The sequence below is a fragment of the Chiloscyllium plagiosum genome, chromosome 17 (genome assembly GCF_004010195.1).
Source record: "Chiloscyllium plagiosum isolate BGI_BamShark_2017 chromosome 17, ASM401019v2, whole genome shotgun sequence".
Classification (NCBI taxonomy): domain Eukaryota; kingdom Metazoa; phylum Chordata; class Chondrichthyes; order Orectolobiformes; family Hemiscylliidae; genus Chiloscyllium; species Chiloscyllium plagiosum.
This window is the reverse complement of record NC_057726.1, coordinates 54,215,051-54,236,313: the sequence shown is the minus strand read 5'-3', so window position 1 is coordinate 54,236,313 and position 21,263 is coordinate 54,215,051. Positions and strand designations below refer to the sequence as shown.

At 43.9% G+C, this 21,263-nt stretch overlaps 1 protein-coding gene across 2 annotated transcripts in view; it reads left to right on the top strand.

Moving 5' to 3' along the window:
• Positions 1–21,263, top strand: part of slc9a5 (solute carrier family 9 member A5) — a 279,061-nt gene that overhangs the window by 208,045 nt on the left and 49,753 nt on the right. For both annotated transcript variants that reach the window (XM_043707124.1, XM_043707125.1), the window contains exon 10: positions 5,461–5,590. In XM_043707124.1, coding sequence (XP_043563059.1) covers positions 5,461–5,590 — 130 coding nt within the window. The remainder of the gene's footprint in view (positions 1–5,460; positions 5,591–21,263) is intronic.

Sequence of the window (21,263 nt, the reverse complement as noted above, 5' to 3'; positions counted from 1 at the left end):
GGTCAGACAGCATCCAAGGAGCAGGAGATTCGACGTTTCGGGCATGAGCCCGGGAGGGGAAATGAGAAAACTGGAGAAATCTGAGTCCATCCCTTGTGGTTGGAGGGTTCCTAAGCGGAAGATGAGGCGCTCTTCCTCCAGCCGTCGTGTTGCTATGGTCTGGCGATGGAGGAGTCCAAGGACCTGCATGTCCTTGGTGGAGTGGGAGGAGGAGTTGAAGTGTTGAGCCACGGGGTGGTTGGGTTGGTTGGTCCGGGTGTCCCAGAGATCCAAAAGATTGGGTATTTATCCAACTGTGAAAAGCGGTTTAACATTTGATTAAAATCCCCACAAAGGCAAATTGACCCATCAGGCTTCAAAATCAGTTTGATGAGTGCCCATTCCTCAAATTGATGATTCCTTCACTTTCCAGCCTTCTGATTTCTGCCTCTACATTTTCACGTAAGGCAAATGGCACTGGGCGAGCCTTGCAGAAACGTGGCATTGCTACGTGGTCAACGTGCAAGGTGACCCTGGATTTATTCCTTGGATCTTCCTGAAAGACTTCCAGACATTTAATCAGAACTTCACTCAGGAAGCCATTTCCTAATTGAAAAGTGTTGAGCCAGTCTCAGTGAATCTTTCTTAACCAATTTCGCCCCAGCAAGCTTGTGCCTGAGCCTTTTCCTACAATCAATGGTAATTGAACCAGCAGGTTCGCGTAAAAGATCAGAACTGACCTTGTACCCTTAATCTGTAAAGGTTCTTCGGTACAGGTTCTCAGTCTAGCTGAGGTCCTGCACAAACTTAAAGGTTGGAATCCAGAGGAAATTTTGTTCAAGACTGGTTCCACGATCACAAACGGCTGTGCCAATATCAGCCCCCATTAGAACCGAATGACCATTTAACCAGACATTTATCTTGATTAGCATTGATTTTGATGTCGCTGTGCAACTTAACTATTCTAAATCAGATGTAGGTGGACTTTCCAGGCTATGAACCCTCCTGGATACAGTCCTAAGAGTTATTTTACTCAATTTAGGCCTAGTAGGAATCTTTTGCTGTGTCAGGTCTGCATACGGGCAACTACAATGTCTGGCCAGCCCAGAACCTGAAGAAACTTTTAACTGTTTAGCCGAGGTGTAGCTTTGTTTTGGTGTTTTGCTGTGGGCACTTGAAATGTCCCTCTAATCAGGATATGTCCAGGGTGAGCTGAAGCAATTGCCTGCACTCAAATGGTCGCTTCTATTGGAATACCCTGCAACTGATATGCTCCACTTGCCACATTTTCCAAAGATAAAGCCAGTTGTAGTGGCTGGTTGAAATCCAGTTGGACTTCAGCTAATAGGCATTTTTGCATAGTTATATCAATTGATTCCACATACCAGACAGTCTCTAAGCATCTCATTATGGGTTTAACCAAAGTCACAGACTTCTGCCAGTCATTTAAACCTAGTCAAAAATCTCAATTCCTCTGGTTCTCAAATTGCCAAGTAAAAGTGATAGCATCTCACAATTAGAGGTGGCTTAAGGTAGCAATATTCCTTAACTAAGCCCATCAATTCTTGAAAGGTTTTAGTATCTGGTGCCTCAGGAAAAATTAGGCACCTCAAGACAGAAAAAGCTGCAGCTTCAATTAATCATTATTTTTTTAACTGCCAAAACGTCATTTGCTTGGAAAAAATAACACGTTTTCCACATACTGGGCCCAGTACTCGACAGCAGGGTCAATTGAGTTAAGTTCATCAAACAAAGGCATGTTGTAAAAATGCTTACCATAACTTAAAGATGGTTGTTGCCAGCACGTTTCTTCAGAATCGTGCTTTATTCTCATCACCACTAAAATAACTTCACAAAGACCAGCATCCTGTCACCAAGACACCCTTTATTTAGGCATGATCATTCCTTCACTTTAGTATTGCCTTATTCAGAGTCAGGTACCAGAATATCAGTACCTCTGACAATCACCCATTTTATATGTTAGCCAGAGCTCCCTGACTGGACCAGATTAACAGCCCTAATCAGGGAACTTATATTGTATGAGGTCCAGCAGACTGACCTCTTTACAATCACAACATCCTCAGCAGGAATTCCCATGTTCATAACTCCATTTGCTTCTCTTGACTCTTTATTGCCAATGATGCCTTTGTGGGGCATCAGCAGAAAGACATTCTTCATCAAAACAGTAATACATAGGACAAAATCCCAAAGGAAGTAATTGTGACAACAAACCTGAAATAATTCACCCACTATGCCTGTGCTGACTCTTTGAAAGAACTGGTCCCTTGTCCTTACTCTTTCTCCCTATTCTTGCATGAGTTACCTTTTCAAGTGTTTGTCTAAAAGTTACCATTGAACCTCTCTGCTGCAGCCTTTCTGGCAGATCATCATAACCTGCTACCTCTCCCTTTCTTTGCCGATATCCTTCATTCTATGCCCGCTGGGCATGAGCATTCTGCAAGTGGAAACAGTGTCTCCATAACTATTAACATAAATCACCTTCTCTCTCTGTAAAAGCTGCCGCTGCGGCAGTCAGTCTAGAGTGCCCTAAACTGCGACACTTTGTGACAGGGAGTCACCAGATCATTGAAACAAGGATGTTATCATCTTTAATCCTAGCCTGATCACACTGTCGGTTGTTTAATACATGGCCTGTTAGGTGGATAAACAAGGAGGCATACAGCAACATTTTGAGGAAAAGCATGGGGAGTTGCAGCAGTGTTCTGGTTAGTGCTTAGCTCTGTCAATTTCACTTTAAAAAAAAGGCTCATTATCACCATGGGGTGTGTAGGAAGTGACTGCATGCAAACTAGCTACCACATTTCCTATATTCCCCCAGTGATTACACTTTGAAAAGTAATTCACTGGCTGAGGCCCTGAAAGGTGTGAGATAAAGGTAACACTTTTTATTTAATGCCTTTAAAAGGGTCAGGTGATCAATCACAGTTCCTCACAGATATTCTTCAAGAGAGAAAACAGAGGCAAGAAGACAATGTCTTCACCTTAGAAGTGAGCATCATCTGTTTAAATGTTTCTGGGCTGGCCAGATGTTGGTAACTGGCAGCCTGTGGTGGTTTCAGGTCTGACCCTGATTTTTAAAGTCAGCACGGCCTGCCCTGGACTGTGCTGTCGCAGGTTTGCTCACCGCGCATTTACATGCAGCAAGCAACAGAAAATGCTGAAAACATGCAATGGTCAGGCAGCACCCATGGGGAGATGTCGAGATACTAGTGTCTCTGGAGGACAGGCTGGGAGATGGGGAAAGCTGGGAAAATGGCAGCAAAGGCACCAGGAGGGGACACCCCTGCATCTTCCCATGGCCACAGGATGCTGTGAAAGGTGAGTGGCTGCAGAATTATCATAGAATCCCTATGGTGTGGAAGCAGGCTATTCAGTCCATTGAATCCATACCGACACTCAGAAGAGCATCCTACCCCGCTACCCTATCCCTGTAACTCTGCATTTCCCATGGCTAATCTACATTAACTACACACCCCTGGTCAATTTAGCATGGCTAGTCTACTTAACCTTCCCATCTTTGGATTGTAGGAGGAAACTGGAGCACACGGAGGAAACCCACACAAACACGGGACGAATGTGCAGACTCCACACAGTCTGCCCAAGGCCGGAATCAAACTCAAGTCCCTAGCACTGGAAGGCAGCAGTGCTAGTCACTGAGCTTTCATGCTGCACCACAGATACCTCCCAGCCCTCCAGGTACCTGGAGGTGTCCTCTCAGTGTTGGATGCTTTATTCCCTATAGGGACCCCTAGTGACATCCACCCAAGCCCCTGCACTCTTGTAAGTGTGCTTCTTCAAGGAAGGCATCCTTGTAAGAGTGCTTCTTCAAGGAAGGCATCCTTGAAGAAGCTCTCTTACAAGGATGCCTTTCTGAAGAAGGGCTTATGCCTGAAACGTCGATTCTCCTGTCATTCCTGAAGAAGGGCTTATGCCCGAAACGTCGATTCTCCTGTTCCTTGGATGCTGCCTGACCTGCTGCGCTTTTCCAGCAACACATTTTCACCCCTGCACTCTTGTCTTGTTTCTTAAGTGTTCAACCTCCCAACAGCAAAACCTGCCTGAATGGCACGCACATCCATTGGCACTGGCACTCCCATTGGCATTGGTACTTGAAGACAGTTTCTTTCCAACTCTGCAAGGATGCATCTATTGATGGCAATGCCAAGGCAGCCAACCTGCTCATCCATCCTTGGGACCAGTTACTGAGAGACAGAGAGAGAGAGCTCATCATCAGTACCAGAGGGAGCGACCCTAGTGTCTGCCTCTGGTAAAGCCCCCTCTGTGGTTGCCTCAGCCACCAGTGCAGACTTCACTCCCAGCCATGGTGGTAAAATTCCCTCCAGAATTAATATGACAGTTTTCCAGGGTCACTATAGTTATAACAACCAGAGGTTCAGTTTTACTCATTTTACATTGAGCTTTACTTATTTTCCACTTCATTGGTAATTCATTCTCATCAACCAAATGGACCATCCGAGTCAGAACAAATGGAGGATATTGTTAATACGCATGAATAGGAGACGTGCAGGATGTCAGCTGAGGTTTAATCAAGGCATTTGGAGATTTTTCTGCAACTAGTTTGAAGATTGATAAATAGAGAAGGGGGGGACTATACACAGTGAAGAGCTGTGCGAGTTGCCTGTGATTTTCTCTTTCTCTGCCTCACGGTCACACGCACTAGGTCAGAGCAGCTGGTAGAATGTGGGTGGTATAGGTCACACACCCCTGATGCCTCTCTGCAACCAGATGAGACAAGTTGCCACAACTGTTTGATCACATCAATAAAGCCGCATTTTCACAGTTCCTCCAAATCCATCCTTATTTCAAACTGTACTGATTCACAGTAAAAGTTCATAGTGTAACTGTTTCTGCTGTGAGCATGGGATTACACAGACCAACTGTGAAAATTGCTGCATCTCGAGCAGAAATAATTTTAATCCAAATATAGTACAGTTTGAGCCCATGAGGCAAATGTTAGTTCATGGAGAAAGAAGGCCTAAGGCCAGTGCTATTATTCCTGCTAATATAATAATAAAGTTGTGCAAAATTTATAATCATGTCGTTCTGAAATTATGTTGTTAAATGGACAGAAACATTTAAATTCCCTGTTCACATATCATCGTTCTCTCCAGGCCATTCCAGTGATGTCAGCCCGGGTCACACAGAAGTGTTTCGGGTTCCAGGGACCCTCCCCTATTTGATTGTGTGCATCAGGAAGGGGAAGGAAAATATTAGGTTAAAACACGGAGACAATCTGAAGTCATTTGATTAATTCTAGGACACTGAAATACACAGCAACCCTTTTTCCCCAGCCTCTGATATGTTCTTACAGAGGTTTGGCTGTTGTGTATTAATTGCCTCTTCAATTCACCATGTCCTAACCCCATTGGCCTCAGTGGCACCAATTACTTGTGTTCAAACATTATTTGAGATGACTACTGTATTCTTCTTTTCTTGCAGGTGGGAGCACTTTGACAAGAAGTACCTGAGCCAACTACTGATGCGCAAGTCCGCCTATAGGATTAAGGATGATATTTGGGACCTATACCAGAAGCTCAATGTCCGTGATGCTATCAGCTTTGCTGATCAGGTACTGGTTGCCATTGTCTTCTTATGAGAGATATCTGTGTCTGAACCAGAAAAGACTGAGAGTCTGGGTTAAATCTCACCCTGAGCAAGATGCAGGATTGATTTGGGAATGGGATAATGATACAGAATTTACAACAAGTATTTAAGCCATTTGGTTATAATTGATTTAGGACAGCCATTGATGCTCCACATGATCCTCCTTCCAGTCTTCAGTTTATTTTCCACTTATCTATCCTGTTCTTAAATACATTTCTAATTTTCATCATAAACCCTCCCTGTGTTAGCATGGTCTACATTCTAACCACTTTCAGGGTAGAAAATAATCTTCCAGAACAACCTGGGACTGCATGCTGGCACTTTACCTATTTGAAGCATTGGAATGGTTGGGTCCTTGGCTAAAATGTAAAGGAAAGGAAGCCTGGTTCAGTGACCTTCATGGTGCATTGTGACCATGCAGCATCCTCTACCCTCACAGGGGCTCTGCTGTACAGGCCACATTCAATCAAGATTCTGCCATCTTCCCAGAGGGCTTTGCTTTTTGTTCAACATGACTGGGGATTCAAAGGAAAAGCCTTAGGGAATGTCCTTGCAAAACACTTAGTTCAAAGTTAACAAGGGACGGGCAACAAATATTACATACATCCAACGATATTACATCCCGTCAAAGAATAAACAAGAATAATTGAAGTTTGAGCTCTGTGGGTATGGCAGGCATGGAACTGCTAAATCTGTCTTTTCTCTGATCCCATCAGATTATAAACACAGAAAGAGGGCTCAATCATTTGACCCACTGGCCTGCTCCACCTTCAATAAGATCATGACCCAATGATAGCCTTAATTCCATTTTGCCTGCATAGCCCTTGACTCTTGTAGATCAGAATTGTGTCTAACACAGCCTTGAATATATTCAATGACCCAGCCATGACTGCACTCTAAGAAAGAGAATCCCAAAGAGTAATGAACCTGTAAGAGAGGATTTCTCCTTCTCTCTTCTTAACTGGGAGATGCTTTACTTAAAAACTGTGCCCCCAGTTGGAAGCATCATGTCAGCATCTACTCTTGACCAGCCCCATCAGAAACTTCTACAGTCCTCATCAAAATTGAGACCACTGCACCCCTCAAAGGAATAGGAGTTTTGCAACATGAAAATCGATAATAAAGATGCAGGCAAAGCTACATGATGACCAAAGGAAGTTCAACTTGCAAACCAAAAGATTAGAACCGATGCTGAGGGTTTTGCCACAAAATGCAGCGTTCTGTAAAATGGAGGGAAGAGATCCTGCTCTCTTCATTCCTGATGAAGGGCTCTTGCCCGAAACGTTGATTCTCCTGCTCCTCAGATGCTGCCTGACCTGCTGTGCTTTTCCAGCACCACACTCTCAACTCTGATCTCCAGCATCTGCAGTCCTCACTTTCTCCATGCTCCCCTTTTCCTTGCCCCACTTGGTGCAGAGCCCCTTGAATGTGAGAGCAGACCTGACTAGGGACCCAGCAGCTTGTAGTGAGGTTTTTCAGCAGAACCTTCACCAACATATATCTTTCTGCAATGGAAGTTGAAGCTACAAATTTCAAGGTTGCAACAGATTTGTAAATTTGCCCCAATTGGAATGAGTGCCTGGCATTTTTTTAAAATTCATTCCTAGGATGAGGGCCTCACTGACTAGACCAGCCATTTTTGACCATCCCTAATTGCCCAGAGGGCAGTTAAGAGTCAACCACATTGTTGTGGGTCTGGAGTCACATGTAATCCAGACCCGGTAAGGATGGCAGATTCCTTCCCTGAAGGACATTAGTCAACCAGATGGGTTTTTGCTGACAATCGAAAATGGATTCATGGTCATCATTAGACTCTTAATTCCAGTTTTTAAAAAAAAAGTTGAATTCAAATTCCACCATCTGCTGTGGTGGGATTCAAACCCAGGTCCCAGGAATGTTACCTGGGTCTCAGGATTAACAGTCCAGCGATAATACCACTAGGTTATCACCTGCCCAACAGAAGATGAATCGACAAATTTCAAGGTCATAACAGTTTTGTGAATTTGCCCCGGTTGGAAGAACTGCCTAAATACATCTCCGTAGATGATGCAAAGGGGTGAAATTTACCTTTATTGCTGGCATTAAACCAGCAATAGCAGATTAATCACTTTGTAGATGGTATATGGCAGCTATCTGCTCAGCTACTTTCCGATTTCCAGTTCTCCCCTCTCTCTTGCCCTTCAGTGCTCTCACATTGAAGTGGCTGGTATCCCTTGGAGTTCAATATGAAACGTCGATTTTCCTGCTCCTTGGATGATGCCTGAACTGCTGTGCTTTTCCAGCACTTTAATCCAGAATCCCTTGGAGTTCACCTGTTCATTGAGCAGGACATTCACAGGAAAGGAAAGCCACGTCAGCTGATTCAGGTCCCCCCAAGGTCAGCTATAAATGATAACATCCATCTTCATAAATCAGCAAAGATAAGCCATTGAACACTTTGCTGCTCATCCAGCCCAGAAGCACAGGCAAGGACCTGTGGAGAGCCAGCCAGAACTTGACATTTCTTGCAATGGACACGAGAGGGAGACATTCACTACAGGCAGAGGCCCCTGGACCAAGAGAGATTAAAATTGATACATAAACCCTGTCATTGTATAAACACTTGCAAATTAATAAAGAAGACATCTGTTGTACTGTTTTCTCAATGATTCATGAGCTATCCTAGGCCCAATTTGTTTAATATGTTCTATTTGATCTTTAATGTAAGTCTTATGTAAAAATATGGCTGATGAGAAATGAGGGCTTAACCGGTCAAGTGAAAGTGAGTTGTGGTTTTAACAATAATTGCGTGTCACTAATAATCCAAGGGAACTGTTCCTTCTGCTGCTGTCCTGGAAGGGGTTTGTGTGAATGAAAAGTGAGTGAGTCTCAGGAAAAATTACCAGTTCTTGTGAAGAAAACGCATGGTAATTATAAATAGATAGGATGAAAGGAACATGCTGCCAAGTGGAAACCTACTTGACTCAGAACTCAATGTTCACCGGCAACATTGATCCAAAAGGACAATTAAATGACCTTCGGAAATATATTTGAAGTAGTCACATATGTGCCATTCATTCCTGTAGCCTCCTGCCTGTCTCTGAATTTGCTGAACAGACTATAGCCCAAGGCTGCAGTAACATGCTGATTACAGCCTAAACTACATCAATAGTGGCGCCTGTTGCAACATTTCCCACACTTATTATACACACCTACTCTTTCATCTCAGCCCAGTGTATTGAGTTGTGTGTTTTATTCCTCATTTGTTATAGTCCTTTTTAAACTGGTTTCCAATTGATGATTTTCAACTTTCATCGTTCACCAAACATATTACACAAATACTTTCTGCAAATAGGAGGGAGTGGGAACACCTTCAGGAAATAGGAATTGCTACAGATTACACGTGTTGTAGATATGTTCTTTGGTCAGTTGCTCCCGCAAGCTGTCTGAGCATCCTTTGTCAGATTGTGACACACACTGTCTTCATACCTGGTGATATAATGAGTGTCGTTGGGGGAGGGGTAGCTGCAACAATAGTACTCCTTGTGACTTGAAGCAGATGGTTATGTCTTTTGTCTGCAAACTTGAGTGATCTCTCCAAAGACAGCCTGAGATATAGACCAGTGAGACAAGATATTAGGCCTACTGGATATCACATTAAAATGAACATTTGAAACAGTAGTTATGCCCAGTGGACACTTCAATGAATTTATGCAACTTATTAGTGCCCTTGTTAGGATATATCCTTTGACATATTGAGACACCAAGGGGAATCCACTAGCAACTGAAAGAACTCTGTCTCAAAGCAGGAGTCAACAAAATCCTCAGAAGACACTGATTATTAAAGCATCTGCTAAAAATGCCATCTACAGACCATAACAAATCAACAGGTGCTTGAACTTACAAGAGCAGAAAGAACTCTTAAAAAGTGACAACCAGACAAAAAAAAGTCAGTACTTGTGCCATTTGATCAGAGCTGAAAAGCCGCACAGAACTCTTCTAGAGGCCAAAGTGGGGGCGGGGGTCAGGCTGCAGGAATACGGGTTGACTGAGACATATTGGGTGATGGAGGTCATAAGAGCAGTTGCAGAAGAACTACAGCGGATGTGTGAAGAAGATATATAACAGACAAACCATGTCGTATCACGGTAGCAGATCCTCTGGCAGCAGGAGCAGCAGCATTCAATATTTATGAATTGATGTGAAATGCTTCAGTTACAAGTTCACTTAAACATCAGATTTGTGACTGTGCTCTTATTACATTTACACCATGACAAGTATGTGTGCAAAGTGAAGCATTTACAACAGCGAGAGGCAGCGACTATTTCTCATAGCCGCTTGCAAGTTGATCTCTATCTTGCTGGTGGTGGCATGAACTCACTTTGTTTGAATGCTATGACAATCGAGGGCCAAAGTCCATTATTATCACAGGTGTGTGTTGCTGCAGTATCCATAGTTTCCAACATTCACTGCTTGTCTTAACTGATTTAAGAGTAGATCGCATATCATTGCACACACCCACAGTCTGAGGCCCTTCTGAGTTCACACACAGAACATTCTGTTGCCTTTGAATTGCAAGCTGCTATTCAAGCATTGTAAGTTGGTCAGATGGCAAAGAAAGGCAGTTAGAAAGAGAATGCGTGCCCAGGCAATCAGTGTGTTCAAACAAGTGACATTGGTTTGGTTGAGATGAGAGGCTGGTTTGTTATACACAGACTTAAGGTTTACAGTGTGTCCTGTTTGCACACCAAGTCGACATTTCCTTTTCCAAATCTATAAGTGACCGTCTCATATTGTTCAATGGCACCCATTCAGGAATAGGGTACATTTCACCCAGAAATGGGGAACCTTTTCACTGAGTGAGGGTTCTTTATGGATGACAGTTCCCAGTTTGGAATCTAATCAATTGCAAAATTATCGCAAACAAGTCACAAACAATTCAGTCCATGCCACCAGTTATATATACACAATTTTGCAGTGACCAAAGCTGGAGTATTTTGAAGTTTCAAACCATGGTCCAACTGGTTCAGGACAGACAGTGACTCTGTTCCACACAGCTTATGTTCACAATGAAAGAGCCTGAGGACAAGAATCAGATTCTGCTGTGATTCTTATCATGGCTGCACAACAAGTGACCACTTTGGTAAGGGAAAGAGATTTTCTGGTGTTCTAGCATGCCATTGTAGAAAATGAAGAGACAAAAACACTGCAGATGCTGGAATCCAAAATAGACAAGCAGGAGGCTGGAAGAACACAGCAAGCCAGGCAGCATCAGGTGGAGAAGTTGACGTTTTGGGTGTAACCCTTCTTCAGGACTAATGGTTACATTGACTTCTCCACCTCCTGATGCTGCCTGGCTTGCTGTGTTCTTCCAGCTTCCTGCCTGTCTATATTGGTGAAAATGAAAGCAACTTCAAGATTGAACCAGGTATTGATGTTAGATTAGATTAGATTACATTACAGTGTGGAAACAGGCCCTTCGGCCCAACAAGTCCACACCGACCCGCCGAAGCGCAACTCACCCATACCCCTACATTTACCCCTTACCTAACACTATGGACAATTTAGCATGGCCAATTCACCTGACCTGCACATCTTTGGACTGTGGGAGGAAACCGGAGCACCCGGAGGAAACCCACGCAGACACGGGGAGAACGTGCAAACTCCACACAGTGGGTCGCCTGAGGCGGGAATTGAACCCGGGTCTCAGGTGCTGTGAGGCAGCAGTGCTAACCACTGTGCCACCGTGCCGCCCAGTTAGAAAGAGAATGCGTGCCCAGGCAATCAGTGTGTTCAAACAAGTGACATTGGTTTGGTTGAGATGAGAGGCTGGTTTGTTACAATGTTACAATGATGGTAAAGTAACAGCATCCATCATTGTTACTCTTCTGAAACTGACAGCAAGGTTTAGAGACCTCATCAGCACAGTTAAACATAGAGGTCAGAACTTTCTGTTAGTGCTTTTGAATTCCCCACGAGAGGTAGTCAAATAGATGGGAATTTGTCCTTTTGCACTCTTGGTATCACAATAAAAATCTTGAAAAAAAAGTTAATCTCGTTGAATAAGGTATAAATCATGTTGTATCATATATTTTTACTGTGCAGAAAAGGCCCTTTAACCCATTGAGTCTGCACTGACATAACTACCACCAAAAGAGGCTAATCTCAATTTCCTGCACTTGTCCCATATCCTTGCATGTTATGATAAAATATCATTTTTATAATTACTATGGAACTACCTCACTGACATTGAAAACTCATTGTATATTGCGACATAACAAATTTTGCCATTATGATAAAGAAACGTCACATATTTAAAGTTATTGTTTTTCAGTTTGTTTTTAAAGTTTATGATATTCCAATTTTTAATTTAATCCTATGGATATATATTTTTCACTGTATTTAAAATTTGCAATTGAAAATGAGAATTTCAATGTTTATTACCTCCTGCTGTGCTGTCTGTGAGAATACTTCAAAGTGAATGGTTGCCGACTATCATTATCGCTGGATGTGTGGACATCCCTTTTTCTTGGTGCCAGATTGAAATTGACATGGTGAAGGGTGACATCTGTGTCATCCAAAGATTGCTTGGTCTTTGAGGGTAACCTTCTTCGAGGTTAGCTGTGGCCAATATTTCTGCACCCAAGATTAGAATTAATGTTGCAGTGAAGACATTTTTAATGGTGAGTGCGCATGAACACAATATATGTTAGGAAGGCTGACTGATCAAATAGACAAGAATGTGGTGCTGGAAAAGTACAGCAGGTCAGGCAGCATCTGAGGAGCAGGAGAATTGGCTCAAAAGCCCTTCATCAGGAATGGGGCTTATGAGCCAATGGGGTGGAGTGATAAATGGGAGAGGGGTGGGGCTGGGGGAAGGTAGCTGGGAATGCAGTAGGTAGAGGAAGGTGGAGTAATGGTGATAGATTGGAGAGGAGGGGGGAGCTGATAGGTGGGAAGGAAGATGGACAGGTAGGACAGGTCATGAGGGCAGTGCCAAGTTAGAAAGTTGGATCCGGGATAAGGTGGGGGGAGGTGAAATGAGGAAACTGGTGAAATCCACATTGATCCCATGTGGTTGGAGGGTCCCAAGGCTGAAGATGAGGCATTCTTCCTCCAGACGTCAGGCAGTCCCGGGCAATGGAGGTGGCCCGGGACCTCGATGTCCGTGGCGGAGTGGGAGGGGGAGTTGAAGTGTTCGGCCATGGGGTGGTGGGCTGGTTGGTGCGGGTGTCCTGGAGATGTTCTCTGAAGCGTTCTGGAAGTAGGTGTTCTGTATCCCCAATATAGAGGATACCGCATCGGGAGCAATGGATCCAGTAAATGTGTGGAAGTGCAGGTAAAACTCTGATGAATGCGGAAGGCTTCTTTGGGACCTTGGACAGAGGTGAGGATGGAGGTGCGGATGCAGGTTTTACAATTCCTGCGATGGCAGGGGAACGTGCTGGGAGGGGATAGTGGGTTGGTGGAGGGCGTGGACCTGACGAGAGTCGTGGAGGAAATGGTCTTTATGGAACACAGATTGGGGTGGGGAGGGAAATATATCCCTAGTGGTGGGATCTGTTTCTACGTGACAGAAATGGAAGAGGATGATACCAGATATGGTGGAGGTTGGTGAGATGGAAGATGAGAAACAAGAGAGTTCTGTCCTTGTTGTGATTGGAGGAAGGGGGTTTCAAAGGCGGAGGTCTGGGAAGTGGAGGAATTGCGCTAGAGGGCATTGTTGACCACGTGGGAGGGGAAATTGTGGTTGTTGAAGAAGGAGGCCATCTGGGATGTTCTATGGTGAAATTTGTCCTCCTTGGAACAGATGTGGTGATCTCTGGGACACCCGCACCAACCAACCCCACCACCCCATGGCTAAACACTTCAACTCCCCCTCCCACTCCTCCAAGGACATGGAGGTCCTGGGCCTCCTCCATCACCAAACTGCAATCGCCAGACACCCTGAGGAAGAACACTTTATCTTCCGCCTTGGGACCCTCCAACCACATGGAATCAATGTGGATTTCACCAGTTTCTTAATTTCCCCTCCCCCCACCTTATCCCAGATCCAACCTTCCAACTTGGCACTGCCCTCACGACCTGTCCTACCTGTCCATCTTCCTTCCCACCTATCTGCTCCACCCTCCTCTCCTACCTATCATCTTCACCCAGACCTCCATCTACCTATTGCACTCCCAGCTACCTTGCCCCCAGCCCCACCGCCCCTCCCATTTATCTGTCCACCCTCTTGGCTCACAAGCCTTGTTTGCCCGAAACATCAATTTTCCTGCTCCTCGGATGCTGCCTGACCTGCTGTGCTTTTCCAGCACCACATTCTCGAAACTAATCTCCAGCATCTGCCGTCGTCACTTTCTCCTGACTAATGAAATACTAAACCATTAGTTGTTTGAACAGCAAGTCCCATTAATGACTCGCTGGATGCTTGATCCATCAAGTGAAATCACATGTGTTTTATAAATCAGACATAAGGGAACTTAGACAGCTATTCAACAAATATTTATTTCCTGAAGCATTCTCTCACAAACCTGTTATGGTTTTGGTCTTTTGTTGAGGCTTTGAAACCTTATCTCATGGTTTTTACTGTTTGAAAGCCCATGACACACAAATGACCTTTAATACTCCACAGGTGGTGATGTCATTTGAGTGAAGTAATTCGGCTCCAATTTAATAATATCTACAATCTCCGAAAGCTCAATGGGAACTGTGTAGAAAAAGACTAGGAATAATCTGTTCCCTTTCTGAAAGCCAACACAACATTCAGTTTACAACTTAAAAAAAAACACGTATTGGAACAGGCAAAACAAAAGGCATCAGCTCTTTACCTCAAAAGAAATCCCACCATTTGATATGCCTCTAATTGCAGTCTCATGCTGGTGGTGGGTTGAGTTCAGCCGCCAGAAAACCTCTCAAAATGACATTCTGAGAATCTGTATTGTTTCAAGGTCAGGCATGCAGCAAGTTAGCGATATACTTCACTGTTTATAATCACTGATGCAGTGATTATTTTGATGCTCTGTCAGCAATACATCGCTTTGATTATCATCGCTTTTCTGTTGTACAGAAATTATACATTATAAATGGTGATCAGCTCCTGCACCCAAAACAACAACTTTGCCCTCAGTGTCCTGGCTGCCCAGCCTCCATGTAAACCCTGAAGGTCTGATTTCTGTCTCATTTAGTGAGACAGACTATCAACCAATCCACCTGAGCACAGAAAGCCAGATTATCTGGCACTCTCAGAATAGCTATCAAGCGACTTGCTTTTCTTCCATTTCAACTCTCGACATGTTGCACTTGGACTCAGGGATTATGTTCCTCCACTGTCCACCTACAATTACTGACTTTATTCTTTCCAAAGCCAACTGGCACCTGCACTGGAACATTTCAGCAATACTTTTGATTTGCTGTGGGCTGCAGACTCACCAGAGGTCCCCCCTGTCACCCCACAGGTCTGCTCAGTGTTACCATCATATCAATGGTGATGGGATGCCAGATTTAATTGTCCATTCAAGGAAGGACCTCTGTCACTGGTAGGACAGTGGATGAGCAATCCTCTGCTACCTTCCTCACTGACTGGATCGTGATAGAGGTGGGAAGGTGGCAGAGTACCCATCCATCATCCTCTAACCCAATTTAATACCTTGCTGCCTCCAAACAGCCAAAAGGGAAACCACCTAGTATCTACTCATGCCACCCCCCAGTGTCAGATTTGTTGGATTACCTGCTGTAATGGGTCATTGGGGCATTTTATATGGTGCTACTTTTTAAAATTCCTTCATGGGATGGGGGCATCACTGGCTAGGGCAGCATTTATTGCTGATCCCTAACTTGGACAAAAAGGAACACTTAGAGAACTTGGACACAGTCCTTAGACTATTCATCAGAGCAGGCATATGCCTTGGAAGGGAAGAATGTATGTTGCAGGCACTCCAAATGGCCTACTTGGTCTACAGAGTCAATAAGACCAAGTTACCCTTTTGGAAGATAAAGTGAGGACGATCAAAGGTGCCAAGGCTCCCATGTCTGTACTGGAGCTTAGGTCTTTCCTTGGGCTGATGAATTATTATGGAAGGCTCATACATAACCTGGCCCCCATCCTGGCATGTTTACATCAACTCCTAAAAGACTGTGAGCCTTGGAAATGTTCTTGTAGCCAAGCAATAGCTTTCAGGGAAGTGAAGAAACAGCTCTCATCCTCTCAGGTGGCGGTTGGTACACAGTGCTCCCTAGCGAGATCTGGTATTGATATGCAATCCCTGCCTGTACGACAATGGGGTAGTATTAGCTCATAGGACAGGAATGGCCAATAGCTTATGCGTCCAGGATTTTGACTAATGCAGAGCATAAATGTGCCCAGGCAGGGGAGGAAGGTTTGGCGGTCATATTTGGAGTCAGGAAGTTCCACCAATATCTTTACAGATTTAAATTTGCAATAATAATGGACCTCAAATCTCTACCAGGTCTACTTAAAGAGGACAAGGCAATGTCACCCATTGTTCAAACTGAATTCAGCAGTGGTTTCTAATACTAAGTGTGTCTAATTACCATCCAGGAGGCCAAATCGCAAATGCGGATGGATTGAGCCACCTCCTGCTGGCAGATATACCACCGGTGATACCGCTATAGGAAAAATTCCAAAATGAAGTTGTTGGCAATAAGTTACATCAGGATTGGATGCCAACATAGTCATGTTGGTGGGCAGTGCCCAGAGTGTCATCAATGACAAAAAATTACTGCCAGCAGTTAGCCCACATTTGTGGGAATGGCGAGATAAACCCTGAACTCGATTACTTGTTGACTATGCAGGTCCTTTCATGGGCTCAGGGTTCTTAGTCATTGTGGATCTCCACTCAAAGTGGCTGGATGTACATAGAGTTCATTCGTCAAACATAGCAACAACAATAGAAAATCTTTTGTAATAGACAGACTCCCAGAAGTGTTGGTCACAGATAATGGGTCATCGTTTACCAGCAGGGAATTTCAGTATTTCCTAAAGTCAAATGGTATTTGACACATAAGGACAGTTTCATACCATCCATCATCCAATGGTCTAGCAGAAAGAGCAGTTCAAACTTTGAAGACAGGCTCAAAGAAATAGCCTACAGCTTAACTAGGTACAAAACTGTCCTGGTTCCTATTTGATTTTAGGACTAACACCCGCCCCCCCCCCATTCATATGCAGGGATAGCTCCAGCAGAGATGCTAATGGGGAGAGGACACCGCACCAGGTTAAATTTGGACCTGGAGGGGGAGAGTAAAATGGCATCAGGAACACCAATGTCTGACACAAAACTCTGCTAAGCAAGAGGAACAGTTTACTTCAGAGGACGAAGTTTGATGTAGGAACCACAGGAATGGCCCTGCATGGGTAAGAGGCATGACTGATGCATGGTCAGGTCAGGTCCAGTAACATATAAAATTCGGGTAGGTCCAACAATCCTGAACAGGCACATGGACCAAATGAAAGCTGCAAACTTGCAAACGATGCAGAAGCAAAACTTGCGTGGTTCCTCAACAGCCTTTCTGACTGTTCTGGAACCCATGGATTCTCCCTGTTCATCAAGCGTTGAAAATACTTCGGAATCTGAGATAGCCAAGGCAAATGTCGCTACCTCAATGCCCTTTGCTGCCTGAAGAAGAGAATGAATTTATTCGGATATGGTCCGGGTGCAAGAGGCAAGCTACTGTGCATTACAGTCTGCCCATATCACAGGCAGAGTTGGAGGAACTTGAGCCGGTGCTAAAATGTCCCAGGAGGAGCTACACAAAAAGGACCTGCCTATGTCTTCAGGTTCCAGGGGAGAGGGATGTAATGATTGTAACAAGGTCAGCCAAGTGGACCTCACAGAATACGAGTTCCTTGACTGGGGCTTTTAATCTGGTCCAGTCAAGGAGCCCTGGCTAACAGTGTCAGACATCTTGCCACTCTGAGAACTGATTCTGAGAGAGCTAGATCAGTGTCTTGGACTCTCTAAGTATAAGTATAGAGAGACTAGGTGACAGGATACACTGAAATTATTTCAGGAAGGCTCTACTATCTTCAGAGGGTATGTTTGCACAGGTGGCGGAAGGCACCAGATGATAGTATTTTTCTCCTTCTTCCAGACTGGATCTCCTAACTCCCCACCCCTAACCATCTGATCCTCTTCCTCAGATGCTCAAATGCTCCCCCTACTGGATCCATTTGGGACTTTCACCGTGGGACTGCTTGTAGTTCTGGCAGTGCCCACTACTGAGCCCTTGGCACTGGTGATCAATCAGATGACTGGCAGCTCCATTATATCCATCAACACCAGTTTAGCATTACTGGCATACGGCAGGTTTCTTATTAACCTGTTGGCTTGCCACTGTCTTTCCAGGGGGAGTGGGAGTAAATGTCCACCCTATCATTTAATTCTCCCCCTGCAGCTGGACTTGAGCCTAGAGCTTCCAGTTTGGAGGTAGTTATATTGTGCTATAAGACCTCTATTAATGATCTAATTGAATGACAGAACAGAGTGGATGGGCTGAATGGCCCATTCCTATTCATAAGTTCTCATTACGCTATAAAACATGTGCAGGTGGTCTTACTTTAATATCAAAAATGTTTCATTTCCCTCCGCAGCTTCTTGGTTTTTATCCATTGTGCAAATGAAGTAATGCACCTCATTCATTCCCCATTGTGCTGCCTGTTGATCTCAGTTAGGTAACTACAGTCAGTCTCAAGACCTTGAGTGAGGAGCAGAGGAGACAAGCAGACTCTCCAACTCTTGGTTGCTATCAGTGGTCTCTGGTATATAGGTTCAGGTTCCTCTGGGCTTTGATGCTGTTCTCTGGTGGTGTGTTTCCACATTCTGCCAACATGTACGGTCACTGTTCACACCTGGATAATGTGGGCTGTAATGCAGGAAGACAACCATTATACAAGGAAAGAAAATCACTTCATCAAATTTCATCCGCATTGCCAAGTTGCCTCCCCTATTGATAGTGAGCTGTTTTCTCAGCAAGCTGCCTTCTGGGAATCATTTTTGTGTTCCAAGTTTGTATGCCCTTCAGAAAGGTAGTGGGCCCCTCAATAAAGTGAAAAATAACATCTCAACTTTCATCAGATTTTAAATCTTATTTCCTGTCACCATTCTGTCATTACCCCGAGCTCCCGTTAAAAGTGGACTTGAGAAAATTAACCAAGTACACTTGAGCAAAAACATTTTCATTGTGGTGTTAATTGGTCACCTCATTGATTTCCATTATATATCTTTTATATCTCATTTCCATTATATGTCTTATCTATTTTTTGCACTCTGATACTTTACTACAGTGGTCTGCTCTTGTTTCTGATGTCTGGACAGTGAGTAGAAACAGGCTTTAATACTGCAGTTGATATTGTAGTCAAACATTAACCTTAAGACATCCAAGATGCTGATCAGGAGAAGGAACTCTGAATGATTTTAATCATACATTTCTGTTCTTCATCACCCCCAGGATGAAGCACCCAGGCTAGTTGTATAGCTATTGCAGCAATTCACCATAGCATCTCCTGAACTCCACGACTAAGAGGGACAAGGGCTGCAGGCTCTCAGGAGCACCACCATCTGCATATAATCCTCCAAGCCGTACACATTATTATTCAGATTAATACTCTCTGTTGATACTGGGTCAAAATTCTGAAGCTCCTTATACAGCATTGCGCATATTCAGCACATAAATGTGCAGTTTAAGAAAGTGCCTCTTATTCCACAAATACATTTTTTTAAAAAATTAAACCTGGATAAGATCAATTAACTCAGAACAGAGTGGAAATCACAATTTAAACTGACTGAGAACTCATTCACTTGCCCAAAATTAAAATAGTGGCCCCTATTTAGGACACAGTATTTAGCAGGACTCAACTATGTTAAACCATTGGAGCCATTAATTTGACCGACTATATTCAATTATAAACGTCTCAGTCATGGAGGATTGCAGTTGTCATCATCAGGTGCATTTCAATAAACTGCAGATCTTACAAAAATTTTGAACTCATCACTGCACACGGAATTATGGTTCAGTGAAGCTCTTAAGTTTTTATCAACCAACCTTAAGGGTTGCCCGAGGGAAATTCTTCAGTAGGAATTAAACGGATGCACTGATTAGTGCCAGAATACAAGCCTATTTCAGCATTCCCCATGTCAAAATACATTGCAATATTCCTTTCAGTGAAGCAGAGACATTGCCCAAATTTTATTCTGAAGTCTTCCGTGTCAGGTGAATGTGTAATGTTTTTCTTTGAGCAATCCACTCTTTGGTGAACCTGGTCTCTTGTAGGGAAGCTATGTCATTTTCCATATTGATCATAACTGTTTTATGCACATTATTTGGCAACTGTAAATTGTCTATCTGTCTATGATTCTGAAGTTCCAGCCTGCCAGCTAAGAAGTTCGCATCTTCTTTTATTATTTTGCTGAAAAACATTTTGTTGAAGTGCTCCTTTGGGATTGATCCTTGTTGTTTCTGTATTTCTACTTCATTCCATCTGAATGGCTTTCTGTAGAGTAACGTCTTCTGTGGACTGTTGTAAATCTGACAAAAACTCATCTGTAATTCCTGCCAGAATTCTGTCTGTTCTGAAGACTGTGTCTTTGTTGTGTGTTTTCTCATTAAATGAAATGCAGGAAGTACTGTTTTAGAAACCAAGGATTGTTGCATGGTTCGAAAGCAAGAAATTTGATATTCATTGTGAACACTGTACAGCTGTGGGTTACAGCAGTACTTGCAGATAGAGTCATAGAGATGTACAGCATGGAAACAGACCCTTCAGTCCAACCCATCCACGCCGAACAGATATCTCATCCCAATCTAGTCCCACCTGCCAGCACCCAGCCCATATCCCTCCAAACCCTTCTTATTCATACACCCATCCAAATGCCTCTTAAATGTTGCAATTGTACCAGCCTCCACCACATCCTCTGGCAGCTCATTCCATACACATACTACACTCTGCGTGAAAAAGTTGTCCCTTAGGTCTCTTTTATATCTTTCCCCTCTTACCCCTTATCTATAGCCTCTAGTTCTGGACTCCCCAATCCCAGGGAGAAGACTTTGTCTATTTATCATATCCATGCCCCTCATAATTTTGTAAACCTCTATAAGGTCACCCCTCAGCCTCCGACGCTGCAGGGAAAGCAGCCCCAGCCTGTGCAACCTCTCCCTATAGCTCAAATCCTCCAACCCTGGCAACATCCTTGTAAATCTTTTCTGAACCCTTTCAAGTTTCACAACATCTTTCTGATAGGAAGGAGACCAGAATTACACGCAATATTCCAATGGCTTAACCATTGTCCTGTACAGCCGCAACACGACCTTCCAACTCCTGTACTCAATACTCTGACCAATAAAGGAAAGCATACCAAACACCTTCTTCACTATCCTAGCTACCTGCAACTCCACTTTCAAGGAACTATGAACCTGCACTCCAAGGTCTCTTTGTTCGGCAACACTCCCTAGGACCTTACCATTAAGTGTATAAGTCCTGCTAAGACTTGCTTTCCCAAAATGCAGCACCTCGCATTTAGATCTGAATTAAACTCCATCTGCCACTTCTCAGCCCATTGGCCCATCTGGTCAATATCCAGTTGTAATCTGAGGTAACCCTGTTCGCTGTCCACTACACCTCCAATTTTGGTGTCATCTGCAAA